At 33.8% G+C, this 20,082-nt stretch overlaps 1 protein-coding gene and 1 long non-coding RNA gene across 3 annotated transcripts; both read right to left on the reverse strand.

Annotated features, from left to right (window-relative positions):
* Positions 1–3,938: 3,938 nt before the first annotated feature.
* On the reverse strand, positions 3,939–6,917 carry LOC148273996 (uncharacterized). 2 transcript variants are annotated; one of them, XR_015824409.1, is made up of 3 exons: positions 6,884–6,917; positions 4,502–4,675; positions 3,939–4,081 (listed from the first exon to the last, which is right to left on the reverse strand). It is a non-coding gene; the product is annotated as an uncharacterized LOC148273996 (long non-coding RNA). The 2 variants fall into 2 exon arrangements; XR_015824410.1 differs by lacking the exon at positions 6,884–6,917 and adding an exon at positions 5,891–6,027.
* A 4,889-nt stretch (positions 6,918–11,806) lies between these two features.
* On the reverse strand, positions 11,807–19,155 carry LOC148273997 (uncharacterized). The gene is made up of 3 exons (XM_088237783.1): positions 19,121–19,155; positions 15,658–15,834; positions 11,807–11,912 (listed from the first exon to the last, which is right to left on the reverse strand). Exons 1-3 carry the CDS (start codon positions 19,140–19,142, stop codon positions 11,860–11,862), a joined length of 252 nt encoding a protein of 83 aa, XP_088093909.1. The 5' UTR covers positions 19,143–19,155; the 3' UTR covers positions 11,807–11,859.
* Between the last annotated feature and the right edge of the window lie 927 nt (positions 19,156–20,082).

Genomic DNA, 20,082 nt, shown 5'->3' on the forward strand with positions numbered 1-20,082 from the left:
AAAGGTCCGATAGGTATTTTGGAGCCATTTCATGAAGGGATTTGAATACTGTCCAGCACAGCTTGTATTTTATTCTCTCTGGGCTTTTTAACCAGTGCAAATCTCGAAGATGTTGCGAGATGTGAGAATATTTTTTTACTCCCGTAATAAGCCTCGCTGCTGCATTGAAAACAGATTGAAGTTTATTGGTTTGATATTTTGGGAGATTTGCGTATATTCCATTACAGTAATCTAGACGCGAAACGACATAAGCATTTACAAGAGCTTTAGTTGCGTCTATAGGAATATTTCTCCGCACGGATTTGATCTGTCGGAGATGGAAGAAACCAGCACTTACCGTTTTATTGACCTGAGAATGAAGAGAAAGATCTGAATCTAAATGAACACGAAATGTTAACTAGATGCACACAGCAATGTATAATGTTTAATAACCATGTACACTAGATATGCACGCATCAGCTTCATAGCTGCTAGTGTATTATTATTAATACAAACACATTGCTTTATATTATTTATTACATTGCTTATAGTGTACAAGGTTTATATTTCACAAGTGGATTGTATTTCCTGGCTATCTATATCTAAGAAGTGGTGGGATTAGGAGGGAATTTCGGCTGTGGACCTTCATAGGAACTTCTCCGCATTTGCTTGATGAAGAGAAAACCGCAGAAAACTCATTCAAGAGAAGCCGGACTATTGATAGACATCAGTAGGCCTTCCGTTTCACTAGAAGATGGCATTTTGTGTCCTGTTATCATTTAATTCTTCCTTCCCTGTGATGTGTAGCCAGTACACATTGCATCTAGTAACTTTAATATCTCCATAAATATAATAAATTATGAGTTGAGATTTTCGGTATTCCTTCGTTATACATTTACGTATCAGTAAAAACGTTTTTTTATTAAATAATGAATGCTTATTGGGAACATAAAAAGCGTTTTGTCGAAAATTGGAGATATCACCGATACAATAGAATGTGTCGCATGTTGCGTCCGTAGTAAAAGAGTCATCCTAATATATAATTGCTCGCACACTCTTTACGTCTCACTTTCGATAATACTGGTATATTTGGGAGCGAGAGCAGCAAAGTTTCTTGTACTTCTCCCTGACGCCCGTTAGCTGCGTTAGTAGATGCCTGGCTTTCGTTGGAGGCGGTTCTTTTGCGCGCACTAAGAGCATGAATTAATGTTTTTTTTTAAATGTTTTTAGCGATTAGATTAAAAATATCATCACTTTTGACTTCAACTATAAATAATTGAAGCAATTGCCGATGAATATTACACTTTTACCATTTAAAATCTCTCATACCATCCTAACCATGAAAGATGCTACCTCTTGTGATAAGTCATTGTGACTTATTATGGGAATAGATGTGCCTTAGATCCTCACCCATGCTTCTGCATCGCGCCCCCAGGTTATGTCTTCCAACATTGGAAAGGAGGCAATGGATCATCAAGTGGGGAACATCATCACATGGACAGCAGTTGATCTCGGAAGTCTGGTCTTGTCGAAAACAGACACAACCGAAGGGCATGTGTGACAGGATGTGAATAAGGTACATTTTTGGTCTTAGGAAATATGACCACATTTCTGATTATCGTAGGCAACTGAAATGGCTCAAAATTAGACAGCGGAGAGTAGTCTCTCACTCCCTCTCACTTCTGTTCAATGTACTTCATAGTCCTAACGCTCCTATATACCTGCGTGAAAAATTTCAACGCTTATCAGTTCATGGTTTACCTCTTTGTTCTAATTCTCAAGGCACTCTCTTAATACCCATACACAATTCCTCTTTCTTCTCTAACTCATATAGTGTCCATGCGGCTCGACTGTGGAATCATCTCCCATCCACCATCAAAGATGTTACTACATTATCTCTGTTTAAATCACGTCTGAAGAAACATCTCCTTTCTCTTCCTTAATCTCTCCTCCTTTCCTTTTTCCTCTTTCCGCTTTTTCCTTTTTCCCATTGAGTAATAGTTTTGATTTAAGGTAATTTATAAACAAATACATTTATTTCTATTTTGATATATTTTTAACTTTTTAATCTTTTTTTTTTCTATTGAATATGTTCTGTAACTTGAATTATAAAAATAAAACTTTTATTGGTTGGTTGGAAGAAATTGCCATTTGGCAATAAGCCCGCCAATGTACAAATAACATTATGTACAAAAAGTTAAATAAATAAATAAATAAAATATGGAAGAAGTTAGGAATGTAAGTCAGGATAGACGTGTGTGGCGATCCGTCTTCACTGCTACTAGTGTTGGGTAGGACAAGATTTTAGAATGAGTTGTGTAAGGTACTTAAATGTTGAATTGAGGTATTGAAATGTACCACCTCAAATGATGTGAGTTGTGATGTAATGTGAATGAATGACTGCGATCTGGGGGTTGCGGTCGCAGGTCAACCAATAGCGGGTGAGATGTGAGATACTCTCTGCGACAAACTCGCTGTAACTCGCGCGAGACCCGAGTGGGACAAAGCTTTGAGGCGGTACAAATATACTTTCTGTAGTGGCGGGACATTTTACCCTCGACCCACTCATTACCACCCTTGACGGGGGGTGCGATACATGCAAGTGGAATTGTATCTACAAATTGTGTGTTTTTAAATCTTTGTTGAATTACCCTAATCGTATAGTTGTATGAAATATTTTCTCCTAGCTGAACTGAGAACTTTTACCCCGCGACAACAGAATTACGATAAATGGTTTTAAACTTAAGTCATTGTTAAATGCCAAACTAATAATCGTTATAGATTTGTTGTACGAACTAAAAGTTAAATAATAATGTTGTTTGTGAAATAATGAAGTTATTATTTATGGTAAATATATACTGAACTTTTGTATTATGTAAATTGTTTATCGATTAATGTATTTTTATATCATTGAATATGTATTGTCAATAAAATATTTTACAAATAATTACATTGTTTCATTGGTTTTTATCAAGAATAAAACACATCCATTTCAAAGTGCCCTGGCCTGTGTAAAGACATTAAGAATAATTTTGGAGAGCAGGAAAAAAGCGTCTACTGTATTATTCAATCATTTATATAAATAGCATAATTCAGATATTAGTGTGTCTATTTTCAAGGGTAAGATATCCATTTTGTTTAGCAGATTGGCTGCTATTTTGTTAACATAATCAAGTTGTGGTCCTGTGGCTAGTGTCTCGGACTCACGGACCAACTCGATTCCCATTTTCTAATAGTGAGTTATTTGAGTTTGTCCAAATGTTCGTAGACAAAAGACTGGATTTCACCCCCTCGGGGGTCATTAAGATTAACAAATTACAACAGGCATTTACAGGGCTTATGACCAGTCATTGGCTAGTTTAAGTGGCCACTTTACACACTGTGTAACATTCACCATTTTGCCTATGTTTGAACATCCATATTTCTTAAATTCTTCCATTTGTTGATTTTAGTGAAGTTAAAGAGCTGAAACCTTTATTGTTGCGAAGAGATTCATCTGACTGAATTATTTCACATACTAGGCAACACCTGAAAACAATTTTTCAATTTTTAAACTGCTTCTTGGACCACTTCGTCTTCACAACAATAAAGGTTTCAGCTCTTTAACTTCACAAAAATCAACAAATGGAAGAATTTAAGAAATATGGATGCTCAAACAGGCAAAATGGTGAATGTTACACAGTGTGTAAAGTGGCCACTTAAACCAGCCAATGACAGGTCATAAGCCCTGTAAATGCCTTGACTTCCATATTCCCTTATTTAACGTATTCTCCATCCCTGTTGTAATTTGTTGAGTTATTTACAACTTGTTGAAAATGGCCCTCAAAATTAAATATTTGGGTAAATCATAATAATGCAAATATTTATTTTTTTCAAAAAAAAAAAAACATAATATAATAGTGAAAAAATAAAAATACTAACAGTGAAAAAAAATATACTGACTTGTGGAATGGCTGTAAGAATCCAAAATCAAATAAAATAAAATAATACTTTTTTTATTCATTTTTATTTCCTCCGTAAGAAGTTATGATAAACCCCAAGTCTTAGGAAAGTGGAAAATCTGGATTCCAAGAACATTCTCCATAGTACAATGCTCTGTATCCTGAAAATATGAAATCACCCATTAGCAAATATACATATTTATTTATTGAATCAGTTTAACAGGAAGACACAATAGGTCATTTTCTGAATTCGTGCACCCGTCACCACCTGTATTCCTGGACAAAAACAGTTTAACGGTAACTGCAAAAGTCAGGTATCTAGGGCACATGCTGACTGATGATTGTAAAGATGATCAGGACATGGAGAGACAGAGAAGAGCCGTCAATGTCATTGCCTCTATGCTAGCAAGACGCTTCTTTCAGTGCAGTGACAAAGTGAAGAAAAACGTCTTTACATCGTATTTGACATCCATGTATACAGCGGAACTATGGAACAATTATACGCAAGCAGCGTGGAATAAATTAAGTGTTTGAACAATGAAGATAATATGTTGTAGCATTATAAATTTAAAATAGCTTACGATCTCCTGGATTTCGGCAGTTATGCATTCTCAGCTCGCAGAAGTTCCTGAATGTGAGGTAAGTCATCCCGTCGTTGAGGCTGACAGCGCAGATTTCATTCGAAGGGTCCGAGCAGAATGTCGGGCAGTTTCTTTGACCAGCGACAGCTCCCAAAACAGCCAGCAGCAGGAAACCTTGAAGTCAAACAAATATAACCAATGACGTATTTGTATATTTGTTTTTTATTATATATTATACTTTATTATTTATGTTTAAGTAACATGTGTTCTTGGCACATAAATAAACTGTATATTCGTATAATAGCGATTAATAATTTCTTGCATTTGATTAGCTAGGCATTTATAATTAAGTAGTTTTAGTTTTTTTCGTAATTGTAATATTAGTATAGAACTACTTATACTTTAAAAGATAAAATATCTCCATCTTAGAACAGGCTGAGCCATGTTAGATGCAGACTATCCTAAACAGAGAACGCTCCGTTTTCATTTTCTATTCACTAGTTTTATATAGATTCCTTGTTATTAAATTTAAATTATTTATTTATTTATTTATTACATTATACATACATTTGTTAAGGACAGAGACACAGTTTATAGCGACACATTCAGGAACGACCCATGTCTGTAAACTTGCTCCGACTCGCTAGAAAATCCGTGTTGAGTCGGGGCACTTGTAATGCATTCATAACCATACATTCACACACATATATACAATTTATACATATATATTCGCACATACATATTTATATTATATTTTATACATACATATACATTAAGTTTATACACATCATTGATACCTTATACATTACTACATTTTACATTTATAAATACATATTAGCCATTTACCAGTTAGTCCACATTTTGAATACTCATATTTTGCAATTAATTTATAAAATAAATAAAATGACAGGTCAGAATAAATAAATAAATATGGAAATATCACATACTACAAATATCAATTAAAATCTGTGAATTGGATTTAGAAAAAATAATTGTATTTTAAAAATCAATATGGATATTGTGGAGAAATGTTGTCATACATAACTTTAAAAATAAAAATGTTATAAAAAATGTCTCTACAAAAATGCGACATGTTTGGCAGATTTGTGATGATGTTCTACTTAAATTTTAAGTCACAAACAAAGCTCTAAATTAAACTGAATTGTGACGTATTAGGAGTGTGGCTAATACAATGGACTGTTTTCGCGGGAATTAAAAAATATTTTTATGCTACTAATAAGAGATATTTTTTTTCTGTAAAAACTGTATTCACTTTTATCACTCTAGTCCATGTCCTATTCTAGTAATTTCATCGATTTCGACGATTTCATCTGGACCTTCCCAGGAATCGAACCCGGGACCTCAAATATGGAAGGCGAATTCACCAACCATTACACTGCTAGGCGGACTTTTCTCCGATCAATTTCCTTTTTCAGGTTTTTTCCCTGAGAGCAGCAATGGAGTCGAAAATACGCGTCCAGGATTCTGATCATAATTCACAAACAAAACTGTATTATTAATCCGCCCCGAGCCCCGACACAGACCAAATACAATAAAAAGTAATTAGGTTGGAATTAATTTATTTCCTTGTCATTGTATATCTTGGAAACAAACCTAATAAAAATATTTCAGACCTATAAAAACTTACGTCTTTTAACGATAGATGTCGCTAATTTTCACTTTTACCTCCATTTTCTTTCTGACATTACTTATAGTTTTAACACATAGTTTTTTATATAAATCAACTCAATTGAATTATTTCAAAGATCATCATCAGCATCATTCCATATGCGCTCCATAGTTGGAGCATATGGTGTTAACGAAGATCCTCCAAGCATCTCTGTCGACTGCCAGCTTCTGTGCATCCTCCCTAGTCAAGTTCGCGTCCCGTAGGTCTGAGTTCTGACACGAACTGCTAACGAACAGTCAGCAGTGGACATCCAGCGGTGCTTTAATATACCGTCTCGATATATCCAGATGAAGAAAGCGTTCATAATTGAGACCCAGAGCCCCGATTACAAAGGGAATTTGAACATTTATCTTCAATTTTATCAACAAAGTAAAATTAAGTTTTCTGTATGAAAAGCAGAATATGCCTACAATCTTTTCTTTTAAACATGTACAATTATAAGTTACCGACGAAGATACTTTAAATGTTAATTCAAATATACTCATTTTCGTACACAAATATCGATTTCTCTTTATAGACAGTCGAAGATAACTCTGTTAACTTCCCATTGTAATCGGGGCCCAGGAGGGCTGCAGGCCCAAGGTGGCTAAAGGGGGCGGCTGACAGGGAATCGTGGAGGCCCAAGGAGGCCTTAGTTCATCACTGAACTCAAGAAAGCCGAGTAATAAATAAAGCAAAGCGACAAAACTTACTGGACATCACGGACCCCTTCATTTTGAAAATAAGACGAATGTTAGGATATATTTTCTTTGCCTATTTGTAATAATTTTCAACTTAATTTTATGTAAATTTATTTAAGCATATGTTTTCAATTTCTTCGGGTGTTTCCCAATATTTTTTATTGCGGTAATTTTTGTAATTTCAAGTTGCGTTATAATTTTAGAATCCGTTGTGGTCCTGTGGCTAGGGTCTCGAGCTCACGGATCAAAGGTCCGTGGTTCAAATCCCGCTTTGCCCCAACTTGATTCCCATTTTCTAATAGTGAGTTATTTACAACTCGTTGAAAATGCCCCTCAAAAAGAAAAATTTGAGTAAATCATAAGAACGCAAATATAAATTTTTCTAAAAAAAAATATTTAAAAAATTCTTGCATTTTACAGAATTTTCGCCGTATATTTAAACGCTTTTTTTTAACGAGAGAAAGGAAATATTTTCCATACCCAATTTCCAGTGGCATTGTACTTCTTCATTCCATTGCCTCTATTATGAACGCTATCTTCATCTGTATATATCGAGACGATATACTTAACTTCTGTGCTATCTGTATCTTACCTCGGTATGTTCTACCTACTTGTCATATCGACATCATATGATCGAAACAAGCCAATGGAATGACCACAAACAATTAGTCCGCGTCCCTTACGTCATTAACATTTCAAATAATTCTCATTTATAGTTTAAATAGGCTTCTGTTCTTCTTCTGTTAAAAATTGCTCAATTTAAAGCGATTATAAACTCCAATAAATCCCAATTCAAGCAAAAAATGCTCGCTTGAACATGAATTTTGTATTACTTTTGGAAATCAGCTAAACGCTTAACGATCGTCTCTAAAAGATAGTAAAACAGATGGAAAAATATAGAAACTAAATTATTTTTTTAGAGAGGTAACTTTCTAACGCCTAGATTATTTGTTAATAGGACAGAATCTAGCGACATTATTTTCACATCTAGGCGTTCGTTTTATGAAAGTGACTGTTATGACCGACTTCAAAACTGACTTATTTCTCTATCATATTTTTAATAGGCTTTTCAGAAAAAAAGTGCCAACCTCAAAACGATTGAAATTTTTGATAAATCACAATTAAAGGAAAAATAGCTCGGTGGAACAATATTTGTGACACTTAATGCGTAGGTACTTATCGAAGGGTTCTAGACCCGTCGTCGGTATAAACCGATGTACTTACATCAAAACTTGATGGTGGGGGTATCGGTAGTGTACCTTTATAGTCAGTCGGGAGACTTTTATCTTCCACTTTGACGTCACACTGAAGCTATGTCATTTGATTGTTAAATTTTTAAAATAATTAATTTATTTATTTATTTCACATTTTCATTTTAGAGCGTAGATATGTGTACTGTGACGTACGCTTCCCCTTGATTCATATCGATGTACTTACCCAAAACTTGAAGGTGGGAGGTCAGTAATATATCTTTATAATCGCTAAATGGAATTTATCTTCAACTATACCATCAAGGTATGGTCTTTATCTTCCCATCATAATCGAGACCCATAATACTTCACTCCCATTCACAAGGGTGTCGGTACGAATCAAATGCAAATAAATCATTGAAAAATGAAATAATTTCCATAAAATCCAACAAACGTTTTAGAGTTTTGGGTAAAATGTGCAAATATTTAATCAGAAGAGAATGACAAAATTTGTTCAAACATAAAGACCATTCTTTTGTCTTGTACAAATAAGACTTTCTACTTACAATGGCGAGGCAATAAAATTATACATATTTATTCAATTGATTAAATAATAATGACAGAGATAGATTTTTTGTTTATTTTAAAATAGAAAATAATCTTCAAAAATCAAGTACTACGAAAGTGTCAAGTGCGCATCACGTGATACAATTTATACAATAAATAAAATCATTAAAATCAGGGATTTGAATACAATAAATAAAATCAGCTTTAAAACTAAAAAAAAATAATAAAATAAAACGAATTATACTAAGGTTACATCATTTTGCAAAAACGTTAGAGATTTTTTAAATTTTATTTAAAAAAAAAAATTTTTTGCACCACAACAGGCCAGGAGGCCCAATTACAGTGGTGAATTACATCACAGAACACCCAGGCTTGTGAAAAATCTAATTGAATTTTTGTGTTCTCACCGGGAATCGAACCCAGAACCTTCCGTGCGCGAGTCAAGCGTCTTGACCACTACACTACGGAGATGGGACAAATCGCTCAATGTAAATTGATCGATCGATGAATTGATTTTTGTCGGTCTTGTGGTGTAATGGTCAGCGCGTTTGTCTACCATGCAAGAGGTCTCGGGTTCGATTACCGACATGGTTGATATGAAATATTCATCTGAAAGGGTGCTTTTACGCTAAACATATTTCATAGTCCCTGGACTGGTACCTGAAGCGTAAGACTGATCAGCTTACCTTCATGTAACAAAAATGATCAAGATACGCTGCGATTGGTGTACCAATTCAGTGCCCTATGCACCATTAGGCTCGGAAAGGGAATGATGATGATGAAATTGACCGAATAAAAAAATAATTCATTTGGTGATGTTCATAAAAACCGTATAAAGTTCTTATTTTTTTGGTGAATTATTGTGTTAAACACATTATAATAGTTAAATTTATTTTAACAGAGAGGGAAAATTTTTGAGAAGGGGATATGGAAGTCTAGGCATTTACAGAGCTTATGACCTGTCATTGGCTGGTTTAAGTGGCCACTTTACATACTGTGTAACAGACATCTGTCAGACATAGGTCATAAGCCCTGTAAATGCCTAGACTTCCATATCCCCTTCTCAAAAATTTTCCCTCTCTGTTGAAATAAATTTAAATATGAACAACTCCCTAGGGAGGAAATCCAGCCAGTCTGCAAGCATTTGGACATAATCAAACATTGTTGAATTACTACCCGGTAAAAGAAGAAGTATAAAAATTGGAAATTTTTTTTTCAGGCGTTGCCTCGTAGGTGATTTGGTTCAGCCGGATGAATCTCACCCACGTGATAAAGGTTTCAGCTCTTTTACTTCACAAAAGTCAACAGATGGAACATTTGAGGAAATGTGGATGTTCAAACATGGGCAGAATGGTGAATGTTACACAGTGTGTAAAGTGGCCACTTAAACTTTTCATTGTGTGTTTTGTAATATAAATAATATAGATGTATATAAATACCTTGTTTTTAAAACTGTCTGAATATTTGTTTATTATGTTTGTTTTTTAAGTGAGTCTTCTTTGTTTATTCTCAAATGTAATAAAAAAAAACTAAATTGTTAAGTGTCCTCGGCACGGGAAACCCCAGTGAGGTCACATTATTTTTATTATTAATTTATAGTTTGTAAGCGAAAAATATGAATAAATAAAAAAAAAATAAAAAAAATAAAAACCAGCCAATGGTCGTAAGCCCTGTAAATGCCTAGACTTCCATATCCCGAACAGGCCATGCCTTTGTGGGATTTTTTGTTTACTATTTTTACTATTAATATGTATTTCATTGTTATGTAATTATGCTTTATTTTTTTAATACTCTGTTTTATCATTTATGTTTATTGAAAAAAAAAACAAGAAAAAAAAAACGTAAAACTACTCATTTAGTAGTAGTTTAGTCGCCTTCTGTTTGATGCTCGTATGCGTTTTCTGGACTATTCTTAATTCTATGATTTTAGTGTTTCCAAAAATCCAAAAAAGAAAAGAAATTATAAGAAATGCAAGGAAAGAATCTGATTGGAATATTCAAAAAACGAATGTCGTTTGGGATGAACAAATTGAAACTATAACTGCAAAATTTAAGCGCTTGATACATTTTTTCATCCCGCTTAGAAATATACTTAAAGTCCCGGACTTGAAACACCTATACCATGCACTGGAAAATTCTGTGTTGACTTACGGTCTAATTGGTTGGGGAGCGTGCGCAAAAACCGCCCTTGAACCTGTAGCAATTGCACAGAAATCTTTAATCCGAGTCATTTAAAAAAAACATTTCGTTATCCAAGTGACTTGCTCTTCAAAGAATTCAGAGTACTGAATATTATTCAACAGTATATATTGAGAACGGTAGTGGTTACACACATCTTCTTCTTCTTCTTCTGCAGCCTTATTCTCTCCACTGCTGGATGGCGGATGGCGGCCTCTTCCAAACGTCTCCATTCCTTCCTATCACCCGCTTTCATCATCCACGTTTTACCGGCAATAGAGGCAATGTCGTCGACCCATCTTTTCTGTGGCCTTCCAACACTTCTTTTGTTTGCCCGCGGTCTCCACTTTATTATTCTGGGTGTCCACCTGCCATCATTTTGCCTCGCCAAGTGTCCTGCCCACTGCCATTTCAATTTTGCAGCACGATCCATGATATCCACGACTCCGGTTCGGCGCCTTATTTCTTATTTTGTCTCTTAGACATACACCGAGCAATAGAATATTAAAAATCGTATTCCTGGATAATTACACCCCTCTGTTGGTGAGAAGACCGGAGTTCGACGTTTGCAAAAAGAATGCCGTATTAGAAAAAATATTCATTTTATGTTTTGGAATTCAACCATAAACAAGTACCTAGGTACCTACTTATCGATGAAAAGTCTTTTTCCAAGATAGGATAATATATTAATAAGCAGGCGAACTATCGTTCAGTCAGGACAACGTCTGTCGGGTCCGCTAGTATGTGTATATATGTGTACATACACATGTGTATGTATATGTATCAAAATGTGTATACGAGTAAGTTTATATTGTATGAGTCTGTGCTCTCTACTAATTTGTTAACTATTATCATATATTATAATGTAATTGCCTAGCTTGGAACGGGGTATGTACCCTTGTTAGCTGGGCAAAGTGAACGTAAAATTGTATTTTTGATAAATACAAAAATAAAAAATGAGAATCCTAAATTAATTGGAAAATTAAGAAAACAGATTGATATATTATTAATTTATTTTAATTCTCCGAGTTTAAGTATAACTTGTGCGCTTTTTCAGCGTCTGAGGTTCCGCCGTCGGCATACTCCGCTCCCTGCTGGCCAGAAAACTGTAAAAGAGAAAATAATATTCATTGATAAATATTTTAAATGTTAACACATAGAATATATAACACAAAAAAATAGAAAAATTTCCCATATCTTCAAGTCGCTACGTAACATCTTATCTCTAATTAAACTCAAACGACTATATTATATTTTATGTAACTCAATTATAACTTATGGCATAATAGGATGGGGAGGCACTAATAAATCAGTATTAAAACCTATCGAATCTGCTCAAAAGTCAACAGTTAAAATAATTTTAAAAAGCCCTTCAGGCACCCCAGCATCAAGTTATTTGAGGAATTTGTGAACTTAGATATACGGTAATTATATATTTTTAGAATAATAATGTTTGTGAAAGCAAATTATTCTACCAAATCCCAAAAGGAACACTCCCACACTACCAGAAGTCAAACTAGAGGATGGAGCATGGGGTCTACCGCAAACTCTGAATTCGGGCAAATAAATTTCAGGTTTCTGGGCCCCAAAATATTTCATATGTTACCCAAACATTGCAAAACCGTGATTGGATTCAATTTAATAAATTTGTAAAAAAATGGTTACTGGGTTTAGGTCGAGAAGAATCGGAAAATTTACTCAAAATACATTCTTAAATAATAAAGGGTATAAATTAATATTGTATAACTGTATAGTAAATTAACTAGTAGGTAGTCATGTTTTTGTTTTTTTTTTTGCATAAAAATGTCTGCCTTAAAACAGGTTGTACCTAGTTAGGCAGACTAGACATGATCCAGAGAAATCTATTACATAAGTGTGCATGTAGTAGAAAAGTAATTGTTATTTTTGTTAATAAAATATGATTATTATTCATAATGTCATCATCATCATTATCATCAGCCGTCTCTTGTCCAATGTTGAACATAGGCCTCCCCCTTTAGTCTCCATATCTCCCTATCCTGAGCCAACCGCATCCAACCGCTTCCTGCAACTCGTCTTATGTCATCAGACCACCTTGTCTGAGGCCTGCCGACACTTCTTCTAGCCGTTCTGGGTCGCCATTCCAGGACTTTTTTGGTTATATGACCAGCCCAGCTCCATTTCTGGTTGGCAGCCCTATGGACCACATCGGTGATCTTTGTTCTCGCTCTAATCCATGTATTGGTTTTTCTGTCTCTCAACGAGATACCCAGCATTCTCCTTTCCATGGCTCTCTGTATCACTGATAATTTGTGTAAATTTTTTTTCGTGAACACAAAAGTTTCACAGCCATATGTCAGTACAAGGCATAATGTCATAAGCTTTAAAATTTACTGAGTTCCAGTTTTATACATTTATAAATTTATTTTATAGTTTCATAAATTAATAAATTTAATTTTAACTCTTTGACTTTGTAATTTAATCAAAACAATTTACTAAGTTATCACATGCTACGGATTTATTCAAATGATTTAGAGAACAAGTGGGTTTTAAGTTTTTTCCGAAACATCACTTCACTCGCACAGTTTCGCACTTTTGCTGGGAAGCATTCCATGCCGTAGGGCCTGCGACCGCAAATGCGCGTTTACCGAATTTAGTGCGCTGTTTTCGTAGAGGTATAATAATATTTCCTCTCGACGTAGATGTAGCTGATCTAAGCGTAAGACGCCTGTCAGCTAGTTCATCTGGAATGCATAGTTCCCTTAGATATTCCGGAGCAGAGTTGTGCAGTGATACATAAGCCAATGGAATTTGTATTCCAACCTCTGTGGAAAATGTAGCCAGTGTGATTCCCGAAGTAGTGGAGTGATATGACTGAACTTAGAGATTACGAAAATATGTCTCGCTGCGGCATTCAATACAGACTGTAGGTGAGTCATTTTATTCATTAGTAGACTTTGTGACGAATTTAAAAAAGAAATTTGGAGTGAATGCCGATTGATAATTATAAACTTGTCATACATAAAAAATAACAATAATTCATTTCGAAGTGAATATGAAGAGCATATATTTGCTTTTTTCCATTATTTTCCTTTGTATGACTTTTAGGACAAATTGAGAGCACCCTGGGCCTCGATTATGATGGGAAGATGAAGATGTCATACCTTCACCTTGACGGTATAGATGAATATAAATTCCCTCCAGCGATTATAAAGAGATACTACTGACCCCCACCTTCAAGTTTTGGGTAGGTACATCGATATGAAACAAGGGGAAGCGTTCGTCACGGTGCACATATATCTACGCTCTAAAATGACATCATAGCTGAAGATAAAAGTCTCCCGACCGACTACAAAGGTATAGTACCGATACCCCCACCACCAAGTATTGATGTAATTACATCATTTTATACCGACAGGTCTAGATACGTTTATCTACGCATTAGAAGTGTTAAAAATTTTGTTCCACCGATAAATTTTTCCTTATCGTTTTGAGGTTGGCACTTTTTTCTTAAAAGGCTTTTAAAAATATGAGAGAGAAATAAGTAAGTTTTGAAGTCGAATTAAATTCCGACATAACTCTCACTTTAATAAAAAGAACGCCTAGATGTGGAAATACTGTCGCTAGATTATCTCCTATTAACAAAAAAGAGTATCTAGGCGTCAGACACAGATTATATGCGTTAGAAAGTTACCACTCTAAAAAAAATATTTAGTTATTATATTTTTTCCATCTGTTTTACTATCTTTTCGAGTGTATGTATCGAGACGTTAAAGAAATCGGCTTTGTAGTCGATCGGTAGATACATACAGACGATCGTTGAGCGTACCGTCTAGGTGATTTCCAAAAGTCGTGCAAAATTCATGTTCAAGCGAGCATTTTTTTGCTTGAATTGGGATTTACTGGAGTTTATAATCGCTTTGAAGTGAGCAATTTTTATAACAGAAGCCTATTTAAAATATAAATGAGAACTATTTTAAATGTTAATGACGTAAGGAACGCGGGGTTATGGTTTGCGGTCATTCCATTGGCTTGTTTCGATCATATGATGTCGATATGACAAGTAGGTAGAACATACCGAGGAAAATATAGATAGTACAGAAGTCTCGATATATACAGATGAAGATAGCGTTCATAATCGAGGCACTGAAGCTTAAAAAAAATACGTGATATAAAAAACTAAGGATGTTTTTGAATTCAGAATCCTACGTTATTAAAATTAAGAATCTTATCTAAGTCAACGAAGTTTATGTTGACATATTACAACAGAGATGAATAACATTAAAGAGAAGGTAATATGAAAGTGCTCTCTAACGTATTATTCGGTCTATAACATAAAAACCGGATTTTTTAAGGAAATTTGAGCGTTCAAAGAATTTTTTTTAATATACAATGCTTGACATATAAATCAACATAAATGTATAAAATCAGCTTTTAAACAAAAAAAACTAAAATAAACCTAATTATTAACGAAGTTAGAGATGGTACAAATTGATCAATGTAAATTGATCGAATAAAAAAAGAATTAATTGGATGCTGTTCATGAAAAAAGTATAAACATCTTATTTTTTGGTGTCTTAGATACACTATAATAGGCTTGTTTTTGCGTTTTTATATCAATTTTTGGAAACAGAGTTTCACATTCAACAAACATGCAAACTGCTTAAATCGATTTGATCAGTGATCAGTAATTTCCCATGACTAGTGACATTAGTTTGACAGCTGTCATTAGAGTGATTGATTAGAATCAAGCTATTTTAAGGAATATAGTGTCAAATTTCAAAATTCAATTTTTTGTCAATTCCGGTTTTTAAGTTATAAATAAATAAAAAAGGAAAGATAGTTGTATGTGAGTTCCAAGAGAATCCTTACTGTTGTCTGAATTACAGTTGTGCCACCTCAAATAACAGTAGTTATGGAACGTTTGGAAGATGTTTTCATCAGCGTCGTTCCTCCCGCAGTATGGAGCGTATGTGTCAGGACATGACGTGGGGCAGTTGGGGGCTTGGCCATGGCTGGCTCCGGCCAACATGGCGACCACGAGGAAACCTATTGTAAAACAGATTATTGATTTTTGAATAATGATAAAACGTCATAAAATAAATTAATAAGATATACTCCCAGGAGTTATTTATTTATGAAATACTAGCGGACCCGACAGACGTTGTCCTGCCCGAACGTTGGTTTACCTTTAATTGACTGAAAATGCATTCCTAAATAATAAATTAATATTTATAACTGTACAGTAAATTGACTTGTAGGTAGTAGTGTTATTGTTTATTTTGCATGAAAATGTCTGCCTTAAAACAGGTTGTACCTAGTTAGGCAGTGTAATGGCCATCGGTTCGAATTCGTCACGGCAGTGACATCTGTTGAGAAAAGATGAAGTCAACCGAAAAGGACAACGTATTTGATTAGTTAATCAAATACGTAGTTTCAATGGGCGTCGATAGATGGCTCGCCTGGTCTTCCGTCACTGCACACGGGCGGAAATACATTAAAAATTATCGTTGCAAATTTCGCCATATTGGGCACGCCACTGGGTTTTTGTAATCTCCTTTTAAATCTTCGAAATAATCGCGAAGGTGTTAAAGTTCAGAGCCAACAGTTAATCCATCTCCTAGGAAGTGACAAGGAAGACGAAGTGGATGCAGACCAGGACTTCGGGATTGCCCAGGTCAGTTGTATTCAATTTTCTTTGACGGACTACCGGTCGGTTGGGCTCGGACTGTTGGCCATTACTATATAAATTAAACTTTGATTGTTACTTAAGAATCGAAACTGCAAAACAAGAAACATGTATAGCTTGTGAATGACATAACATTATACAGGCAGACTAGATATGATCCAGAGAAATCTATTACCTAAGTGTGTGTGTAGTAGATAAAGAAATTGTTATCTTATTTGTTAATAAACCATGATTATTATCATTAATTCCTAAATTGTTTGAAATTCTTTTTGTCTGTAAGTAAGTCATTTAAATAAAGTTAATAAAAGTTACTTTTATTTGACCGGCCGCCAGGGGACCGTTTGAAGTTAAGTTTAAAGTTAAATGCGATCTGCCATCTGTCAAAAAAGCGCCGTGAGTGTTGAAATCTATTGATCGATCTGTGAAAAGTTGCACAAAATGTCAATTTTATCTGATTTTTCGTCTTCCGATGACGAATTTATCATCGAGTTTATTCTAAACCGAAAAAAAAAACTGTTCAAACTACGAACGGACCATTTTTTGTGGGAAGAGTCCGACTTTATCGCAAGATTTCGAATGTCAAAAAAGTGAAGAACTAATAATTATTTGAATTTTTAATTGTTAATTATTTTTCAAAACACAGGACTTGATCATCAGCGGCGTGGTGTAAAATAAACCTAAATCATGACTATTGAAATGCTGTTTATTTATTTTTAAATAGAGTTAGATTGAGCTCAGCTAACTCTTTCTGGGCAGTTAAGGCTGCCATAGTTGCCCGAAAAATGTCCTTGTTTTGCTCTACTTCTAGAGTAAAAGGTTCTTCATTTTGTTTTAGCTTTTTCTCTTTTAGGGCGGCGTGTGAGCTCGCCAATACATGACAGTAAAAAAAATATTGTCTTTGAATTTCCTAGAGTTTTAACCATCGAAAAAAAAGAAAATTGGAAATCAAAGCAACAGACAATTGAAATTTGATGAGTATTATTTTAATAGATTGTCTATTACGGAAAAAATACATCGAGAAATACGCATTTTTATTTATTGTAATAAAAACAGTACAGTAAATTAGAATAAATCATAATATGCTTTATAATAACAATATTAATTAAAATGCAAAAATAACACAAATGTAAAAAACGGGTAGCGATTAAAAATAAAAAATACCGATAATTTTATTTTCATTTTAAAATAGGAAGATTACATATATACAAAAAAATGTAACTAGGCAGCTACCAACACTGTTAAATTTCGAAACACCACGCAAATTTGTATCTCGACTACGCCATGAATTTCTTATTAAATAATTTTCACGTCACAAACTCGCCCCTGGGTAGCGCCTGCTAACGTCACTTAACAAAAACATCCTCGTTTTTATTACAATATTTCGGCTACGCCATGAATTTCTTTTAAAATAATTTCATACATCACAAAGTCGCCCCTGGGTAGCTAATAGTACTTCTTAGTACTTTTTTGGCTTTTCCACCTCCCAGCCGATAAAATGCTAGTAGTAATTTAACTAATGTGTGCTGTAAAGTTCCGTATGACCAAATAATATTATTTATTAATAGAATATTATTGACATGTATTTCAAGCATTGCTGCATTCACGTCGTTTTTCTAAGTTGAACTGTTGAGTTTTTCTATGGTTATGTTTACTGTCATCTGTCATGTATTGGCGAGCTCACTGGCTATACTTACGCCCTCTTTTAATTTTTTATCTAGTTCAAAAAATACGATGTCCCTTTTGTTCTTTTCTTCTCCGAATGCGCAGTGTTGCTTCGCCCTTTCGCACACACTGAAAATTGGAACGAAATTTAAACGTTTGTGCCCGAAGACGCGTCGCGGGGCATGTGTATTGCCACATGTAAATAAACAAGTACGTGCTTGCGCAAAAATCCCAACAATTTTTAGGGTGAAACTTGAACCTTTACAGTGGCAACATTCTTAACTTTAACTTAACTAAAATATTGTTGATGCAACGGAATTTTTCAGTTACCAGATTTTGAGCCTTAACTAAGTTTAAATATTTAACTTTAAACTAAATTTATACCAACTTTGATGCAACCGGCCCTAACATATTTGGCTAAATATATATATTTTTTTAAAACATAAATTTCCTTTTAACCAAGATTTATTAAAAAATAAACCTAAAAATTATACTACAAATTCAGTAAAAAGTTTAAGCAACTCAAGAATAAATGTAAAAAACAAATTAAATAATAAAATATTTTAAAATAATATAACAAGAAAATCATAAGTACTGTTTCATACAGCTGGCTGGACAAAGCGAACAATTTTTTTTATTCATTATGAAATGCATAAATAAATAAATATAATTACCATTCACTATCTTTGAAAAAGTTCAAAAGGTTTGTTCTATAGGAACAATACCCTACACTAAATATATAAGATACGTGGGAATAACTATTGCCGAGTTCATGAAGTCTGTTTAATACGGCATTACAAGTATACACTGTCCGTGAATTGTTGCTACAAAACGGTGGCACCTGTATAGTCATTCTTCCAGGCACCCTGAAGTTGATGAGAGATAACAGTTCAGGGCAATCCCATAGTGAATTTACAATTTTGAATAAATTTAAAAAGTAAATAACAATAATTAATAACAATTTGGATACAATTTTCTACTTACACAATGACAGTAGGTGATTCATTTTAAATGAAATAACTTTTTTTCCATCACTTCACTGATAGTATTTATAGTAAAAGTTAATTTTAATCACATATTCCAAAACTGTTTTTGATCGCTGTCTTTGTACGCCCACTCCTACCGACATTAAAAAGCGTCGATTTTATTTTTTAATTACTAGTATACATATGTTTTGATATTTTTTTTACAACTTAATACTTTTTACATTTGTACTTTTCTTCCTATTATTTTAAAGAAACAAACAGTCGACAATGATATAAAAACTTATTTTTTTAAAATACAGTTAAAAGACAGACCAGCAAAGTTTCTAAATAAAAATCATGCATATTATTAAATTGTGTGTTAATTAAACAAAAGGATGTGTTTATGTGTATTTGTATGAGAGTAAGTATAGATGTGTGTTTATGTGTATTAGTGTGGGAGTAAGTGTTCAGGTGTGTGCATCATTAAATAGTAAGTGGGATCGTATCGCAGCCAGATATAATAAGTCTTAATTTATTTTTAAATATAAAGTTTATATTTGAAGTACTAACTTTGTGGTTATTTATTATAATAAAATAAATATAACAACTTTGTTTTTAACCAATAATTTTTATTTTTCACCGACCGGTTTCAAAGCAAACAAGCTTCTTTGTCAAGGTTTACGTAACTAATGAATTGATTCCTTTTTATTTTATTTCTATCATGTTCACTAAATACTACACGTGGACCCAATAAATCAAGTGGTTTTTTCTTACACGGGTGGTAATTTGATATCTTTATTTTCGAAGTAAGCCAGGAGAGGACTAAAAGAAATATTGTTAATTTGGTTATTAATTATTGTTTTTTTATTATGAATAGCTTTTTTAAGTTATGATTATATGACGTCTTTATTGAAGTTATGATTATTTTCTATCAGATGATTAAAGACACTAGATTAAAAGTACTTCGTGTTGAAAATAAAA

The sequence above is a fragment of the Micrasema longulum genome, unplaced genomic scaffold, assembly GCF_059751315.1.
Source record: "Micrasema longulum isolate JH-2025_06_02 unplaced genomic scaffold, ASM5975131v1 h1tg001783l, whole genome shotgun sequence".
Classification (NCBI taxonomy): Eukaryota; Metazoa; Arthropoda; class Insecta; order Trichoptera; family Brachycentridae; genus Micrasema; species Micrasema longulum.

What these genes read in the sequence shown, in the direction of transcription:
- LOC148273997 (XM_088237783.1), bottom strand. Translation starts at nt 19,142, where the DNA reads ATGAATCACCTACTGTCATTGT. An exon ending in GAATCACCTACTGTCATTGT is followed by an intron (nt 15,835 to 19,120) that starts GTAAGTAGAAAA and finishes GTTTTACAATAG; the next exon opens with GTTTCCTCGTGGTCGCCATG. An exon ending in CAACTGTAATTCAGACAACA is followed by an intron (nt 11,913 to 15,657) that starts GTAAGGATTCTC and finishes TCTCTTTTACAG; the next exon opens with TTTTCTGGCCAGCAGGGAGC.